The sequence below is a fragment of the Morus notabilis genome, unplaced genomic scaffold, assembly GCF_000414095.1.
Source record: "Morus notabilis unplaced genomic scaffold, ASM41409v2 Scaffold326, whole genome shotgun sequence".
Lineage (NCBI taxonomy): Eukaryota > Viridiplantae > Streptophyta > Magnoliopsida > Rosales > Moraceae > Morus > Morus notabilis.
In genome coordinates this window covers 196388-203672 of record NW_010364880.1, presented here as the reverse complement: position 1 = coordinate 203672, position 7285 = coordinate 196388, and the positions used below count along the sequence as shown (strand labels likewise).

General features: G+C 34.1%; 1 protein-coding gene across 1 annotated transcript; it reads right to left on the bottom strand.

Moving 5' to 3' along the window:
- Positions 1-1030: 1030 nt before the first annotated feature.
- LOC21392108 (bifunctional dihydrofolate reductase-thymidylate synthase) lies at positions 1031-5107 on the bottom strand. The gene is made up of 11 exons (XM_024171479.1): positions 5039-5107; positions 3868-4379; positions 3370-3769; positions 3226-3270; positions 2965-3030; positions 2554-2615; positions 2389-2463; positions 2118-2283; positions 1901-2024; positions 1342-1448; positions 1031-1215 (listed from the first exon to the last, which is right to left on the bottom strand). Exons 2-11 carry the CDS (start codon positions 4290-4292, stop codon positions 1105-1107), a joined length of 1581 nt encoding a protein of 526 aa, XP_024027247.1. The 5' UTR covers positions 4293-4379; positions 5039-5107; the 3' UTR covers positions 1031-1104.
- Between the last annotated feature and the right edge of the window lie 2178 nt (positions 5108-7285).

Here is a 7285-nt window from a genome sequence, read left to right as displayed (position 1 = left end):
ATTGCTCTTACTTCAGATTAGAGCATCATAAAATTTGTCTAATGACTAAAACATTAGTTCCTACCGGTATAATAAAAGGGTATTTCTTATCATAAATTTTGCCCGGGAAATAATTGCAATGTAAAAGGAATTTTAATAAAAATGAAAAAAAAAAGTACACATTTAAAAAAAAATTATTTTAATAGGAGAAAAGTGAGAAAAAAATATTCCAAGAAAGCACACTGAAAGAATTTTCAAGATAATCATATAGATAAAAGAGGCAAAATAATCGAGTCAAAATAATCATATAGATAAAAGAATTTTCAAAATAATTATATTTATATATAATCATATTCTTCTTCGCTAACCAGTAATCAGCAGCAAATGTTTTCAAGATTGAAAATGAACTAAAGAACACTTCCAATAAAAGAACACAATATTAATAATAATAATAATAATAATAATATAACAAATAATAATAATAATAATAATAATTGGATAGATCTTTCAGATGAGCAGCAAATGTTTACCGCTCAAAAACACATTCGTGAACCAATTCCATTTTCTTGTGACAGAGTAGTACGCCAAAGTATTTTGGTGTGACTAATAACAAGTACTCCATGTCAAAACAAAAGACAGAAAACCAGAAAACACAGCAAACTAAATCACCTCAGAACCACCAAGCCAACTTTGTGGAACTGAAGGATTCTCACTACATTTTGCAAAAGCTTAAAAAGTATATCCACCTAGCTGTTCTTTATTTGTGTCAAATCTATAATAAAACTTCCACTTGCTGTTCCTGAAACATCATCGAAAAAGAAGCCTTGATTTTATGACAATATTTTGTGAAAGGAAAGGAAATAAATATCTCATACATAAAACGTAAAATTATTCGTCGAAGTTGGCAAACATTTCATAAGCAGGCTTTAATATCAAATTTCTCTGCAAAACAGACCAAACATAAGCATATGATGGTAAAGGCATAAGCCAAGTTCAATCAAGATGCAAAAGAATCTTGAAGAAAAGAAAAAGAAGTCAAATATGTGCTTGCCTGAAAACAAAGAGCAAGTGTTGTCTGAACATAGAAACTAGAGTCTCTTCGTTCCCCTTACACTCAAGAACGCTCTATACAGCCATTGTCATTTCTATTTTTGGGTGTGGATCATAACCAATGAGTTTGAAATCTTCGGCCGCAAAAGAATCTATATCCATTTTCTCAGGATTGATCTTCAAAATCTGCATCAGTATCAGGTAAACAGATGTTAAAGAGAATTTCAACTGCGAGTTGAAAGGAATTCAGAATTGAATAGCAATTATTACAACCAATAAAGAAATAGCTTTTTCTAAACAGTGTGTACTTACAGGAAAAGGCTTTGGCAGTCTCTGAAGCTGCTCCTTTAGAGGCCTCACATGATTGCGGTAAACATGAGCATCCCCAAGAACATGGATGAAATCACCTGGAACTAAACCTGTGCAAGATCAAAGGTTATAAAATTAAAGACTGCCTTTACAAGTAATCCACTTCAGTTGCTTTATTCATAAATTTCAACGGCCGCTAGATCTTTAAATACGTCGCCCCACTTGTAAAATAATAGAACGAAGTACTTGCATAATGAAATATAGCATTGCAAAAATGGCTATTCTTTAAATTGTAGAACAGAAAAAGAAAAAAAAAAAAAAAAAAAAAAAAGGGAAGGAGAGACGCCTGTCTAATTTCTCCACTTTTTCCTTCTTTTTTTATTTTTCCCCCTCTCTTGTTTTAACTTATAATAAACAAAGAATTCAAACAAAATAAATGAAGGGAACACAAGAAATTTATACAAATCTCGAGATCAAACAACACAAACATTTTTTGACATTCTATGGTAGATAATATGATCCCATTAAATTCATATGGACGCTTTCTTGGAGAACAGCATACCACAAACATGAGCAATCATGCATGTCAGAAGTGCATACGAAGAAATGTTAAATGGTACGCCCAGGCCCATGTCTGCAGATCGCTGATACATCTGACATGATAACTCCCCATTGGCCACATAGAACTGCAAAACAAGTCAAAGGATGTGCTCATTTCTGAAGAGAAACTAGAGTTAGGAGAAAGAGAGAGAGAGAGAGAGTACTATTTCAACACTAACCTGAGCAAACATGTGGCAAGGTGGGAGTGCCATAAGTTTGAGATCATAAGGGTTCCATGCTGAGAGTATTATACGTCGATCATCTGGATTGTTTTTTATCTTGTTAATAACATCCAACAACTGATCAAACCCTTGGCCAGTGTAGTCAGCATGCATGTTAGTATACCTGTGCAAATATAAGAAGATAGCTTGAAATTCGAACTAGACTCCATCATTTTGAGAAGAAAGTATAAATCAACCTGTTAACTGAAATAAAGCAAAAGCTACCAACCTAGCACCAAAGTGTCTCCACTGAAACCCATAAATCGGCCCCAAGTCACCCTCTTCCCTGTCTTTCAAACCAATGCTGATGGAAGATAAAAATAATAGTTAAAGACTTAAAAGTTCATAAAATGTCATATTATGTCATAACATTGATTGCCTGTATAATACTTACCCATCTAAGTACTCTCTAGATCCATTGCCGTCCCATATACTAATACCTTTATCCTTAAGGACCTGCAGCCATCACATTTCCTCACAGGTAATTTATTTTCCATGATTTAATTTCTATCAAACTAATCAACGGCTAATATAAGTATCGGCTTACCAGGTTTAGCAAAAAATTTAAGAAAAAAATTTAAAAATGCCAAAGGAAATCATTGCCAGAGAAGACGAGAAACATAAGGCAACAAACCTTTAAACCTTTGCAAGAGGTACAACTGAAAGCATTTTATCCTCTAAAGCAGTGCAAAGGACTCATTTGCATGAATACAAGCATTATTGTTTGCATAAGAAAACAAACTTTATTATTACCAAAAACCATCTGGAGAAGATGATCAGGTCGTTTTAATGTCGATTTAATTACCTTAGAACTTGTAGAACCACTTATGAACCACAGAAGTTCTTCAACGATCCCTCGCCAGAATAATCTCTGAGGAACAAAGAATGAGAACAGATGTCAGCCTCTATCTTAAAACGAGTAAAAGATACCTTCATACTTTAAGATATAAAAATTGAGAAGAGAGACATGCAAAGAGTAAACCAAGAGAGAGATGTACGCACAGATGAATTAAAATCAATTGCAAAGTGCAGCAAAACACAAATCTCAAAAGGAAAATATTCATGCCTTAGTCGTAAGAAGCGGGAAAGACTTCCGCAGATTGAACCGCATCTGGACGGATACAGAGGAAAGAGAAATTAGTGTGTTCAATCAGTTTCAGACAAAACGGAAGCATATGAAAGACAAAATAAACTCCGAGTTTTACAATACCTGGCAACCAAATTTTGAAAAAGTACCAGTCCCTGTCCTGTCATCTTTAGAAATCCCATCCGAGATGATATCTTGAACAAGTCTAAGATATACATACTCCTCATGTCTGTCAAAAATCATCTTGGGCAGGAAAAAAAACTTCTTTATCTCAAATTTACTGAAATCCGGCTCACTATCAACTGCCAGATCACCGTTCTCGTTGGGGGATTCAATAGCAGGACTTCTCACACGGACATAAGTAGTGAACGAAAAACGGATATTATTCTCCACTACAGGGAACGACGAATACCAGGGCTGAAATGCAGAAGAATCAATGGCAGGAATGAAAGTGTCACATTCAATGCTGGTCTCAATTTCAGTAATGTGAACTGCATCGCAGCTAGATGCGTTGAGAGCTTCCCTGCAAAGAGCAATAATTCGAATCAAAACGAAAGCAACAAGGAAACTAAAAAGGAATGAAGGAGAAACAAAAAACAGCAACCAGCATCGAAGTCCGACCTAAGAATTTGACCACCCCCAATAACAAACACTCTCTCAATGGACAAACAGTATGGGGAAGCAGCTAACAACTCCAAAGCGGAAGCCATGCTGCCACATATCAACACATTCTCTGCTGTGGCGATATCAAAACTCCCAGAACGGGTCAGAACAACATTAAGGCGGCCAGGCAGAGGCCGGTGCTCAAGAGGAATACTCTCCCATGTTTTCCTACCCATTAAAACAGCATTCTTTTTTCCAGTATCCGAAGTTGTCATGGTGATTTCCTTAAAGAATTTGAGATCAGAAGGCAATCTCCAAGGCAGTTTTCCATCTTTACCAATACCCATATCCCGGGTTGCAGCCGCAACAACTTGATAAGTCCTCTGCGGAATAGTTTGCACATTTCCATTGCCATTTGCAGTTATCACGTTTTCACCAGCCATAGTGGAAACCAAAGGCCCCAAGAAACTTGAAAATGGTAGATTAAATCGAGAACCGTACAGCCAATTTTCGTGGAAGAGCGGTAAAACCTGAACCGTTTACCAGAAAAAAAAAATCAGAAAATAAAAAAAGATATGAACTTGAGAAAACAACAAAGCATTTCTACATTGTCGTCCGACGTGAAAAAGTTCTGACAAAAGATTACATTTAAAGGGCAAACAAAATGGGGGAAAAGGTTCAGAAATGATACGCATTCACGCCTAAAAAGGAATTGATAATAACGAGACACTCGCCAAACTGTGCATTCTCACTAGGCAAGTCTTCAAAATTCATGAAATTTCTATCCAACAGCAAAAACCCATAAATTGTAATTCTTTTCTTCTTAATTTCATTTTCAATTAAAACACAAAATTTTGCATGCAGAATCTGTAACCAAACTAAAGACCCAGAATAAAAAATAAAATAAAAAAGTCACATGCAAACTGAGAAAAAAAAACAAATTTTGCATGCAGAATCTGTAACCAAACTAAAGACCCAGAATAAAAAAAAAATAAACAAAAAATAAACAAGTCACATGCAAACTGAGAAAAATAAAATAAAAAAATCCAAAAACTGACCGTCAAAATTTAACAAATAAAGATAATATTCCAAACAGTTCACACAAACAACCAGAATAGAACAAAATCAAATGAATTTCCATAAAACAAAATAGAATCAAATTGAAAAATGCTGAAGAGTTATTACTGACCGATCTCAACCGAAAAAATATCTGCAGAGGTCGTCGGAAGCCCAGATTTTCGGCAAATGCGAGAGCGAATTAGGGGTTTGACTGCGATAGTGAAAGAGATTACAGCGCTCAAGTCAGAATATAGTGAAAACAAATGGGGGAAATAGTGAAAATGATGAAATTAAAAGAAACTCAAAAATAATATAAAAAACAAATAAATAAATAAATGCAGAAAGTGAAAGTGAAAGTGAGACCTGGGAAATGCGAAACCGAAGAAATTTGGGGAACGGAGAGAGGAAAAGGAAAAGCGATTGTGGAGAAGAAACCGAAGAAGAGAGAGAGAGAGTGGTGGTGTTATGAAACAAAAAATTGTTCAGAATTTCTTTTCCAATATATACAGAAACAAATAGTACGCGTTCGACAAGGGAATCTTTTGCTAAACTGCCTAAACTACCCCTCTTTGTGTCCATATTTACTAACGTGCAACTTCATTTTTTTGGGATTAATTTTAAAAATCTCGGAAACAAAAATGTGTTTCTTGATCTTCAAAACGCTTTGAAATGATGCAACGTTAATGAAAGAGCTCCTTTTACCGCACATTTAACGGAAATTGATATGTGATTTGCTCAAGGTACTAACTGTTTTAGTAATATTTCCCGCTTACATAAAATCTAATTAAAATTTAAATCTTTATTTGAATTTAAAAATCTTGTTACTAAAGTATGTACATTTACCAACTTAATACCAATAAAAATAAGTTAAAATAACGTGAACTTTTTAAAAACCTTTGTCATCTCTCTTATCCTTCCAATTTTTCTTAAAAACCTTTTCTCTTCTAATTGGTTTCAGACCTTGAAAAAAAACAAAACAAAAAAAAAACCTATAGCTTGTAGTGATTATCAGTGTTTGGGGAGATCTCATCAAGAAATTGATGCTAGATTCACGAGGATAGTCGGTGCGTTGAATGTTTTCTCTTGTGCCGAAGGTCGCTACGGGAATCACGCACCCCAAAGGAAGCACGGGACGCTACTTTGGAGGAGGGAGGTTCCCGCAGTGGTGGGGGACGGAGGAAGAACATGAAAAGTTTTTTTATTTGTACTACATATCTAATTGTCTTTTTTTTCTCTTTGCAAGATGGACATAAGATCTTTGGGTATGAGAGTAATTATGCCCCAGTTTGTTTCACTAATTTAGTTCAGTTCAACTCAGTTTGAACAGTTAACACAGTTTGAACTAATGTTTGATAAGCATGCATTTTGAATTATATTTTCCGTTTAAACTGAGTTAAACAGCCCAACTTAGAATTTAGCTTCCCCCTCAAGTTCAACCGTTCAAATCATTTTGGAACAGTAAAAAATACTCACTCTCTATACTTTTCACACCTACCAAATACATATTTAATTTAATTTCGTATTCAAATTAAAACTTTAACTATACATCTAAATGTCAATTTAAACTATATTTTAAACCACACAGTTTGAATTTGTCTGTTCAAATTAAAAAGTTCAAACCATCAAACCAGGGGCTATACCAATTCATGTTTATTATCTTCTTAAACGCTCTAATTTAAGTAAATTTTGAGTAAACTAAACGAAGATGACCTTGCACAATCCATGTGCACTTCATATGTCACTTTCCATTAAAAAAAAAAATTTAACATTGTTAGTAATTATAATGTTTTGCAACATACTTCTAAATTTAAGAGGTTAACAATTAAAGCAAAAAAAGAAGTCACATTGCTAATCAACAACAACTTAGACAAATAAGTCTTTGATTCTTGTCACTAAATTTTTCTTTTTTTATAAATTTTTTTTTCTACTTTTAATGGAAAAAAGAAAAAGAAGAATGAAAGAAAACAGATACTTTTTTACTCTTTTTGGTGGAAAGCAGAAAGAAATTCAATCTGAAACGTGTGAGAAACGCGTATATTGGTGACAAACCATGATAATGAATCAATGATTCCATTCATATTCATTATCTATGACGAAAGAGAGAAAAACAAAGGTTAAAAGCAAAAGCAAGGTTATTTTCGCTATTAAAAGTAGCATCGGAGGGTAATCACGGTATTAAAATAATTATAAACAAATAAAGCGGTACTATCCGTAAAACCAAGCGGGCCCAACGAGAAAAAAAAAAAAAGAGAGAGAGAGAGAACAAACCAAAAAAGCTTCTCATTATGAAATTCCCAAAGCTGTGTGCTAAATAAATAAAGGCGGGAAACGGAAAACAAGCCACTTATAAGATCGATCAGCCAAAAAAAAAAAAAAT

Bases quoted from the DNA above. Each gene is read 5' to 3' on its own strand.
- LOC21392108 (XM_024171479.1), bottom strand. From the start codon at position 4,292: ATGGCTGGTGAAAACGTGATAACTGCAAATGGCAATGGAAATGTGCAA. The intron at 3,770-3,867 runs GTCGGACTTCGA...TGCTCTTTGCAG, and splicing joins GGGGGTGGTCAAATTCTTAG to GGAAGCTCTCAACGCATCTA. The intron at 3,031-3,225 runs GCATGAATATTT...TTTGTTCCTCAG, and splicing joins TCCCGCTTCTTACGACTAAG to AGATTATTCTGGCGAGGGAT.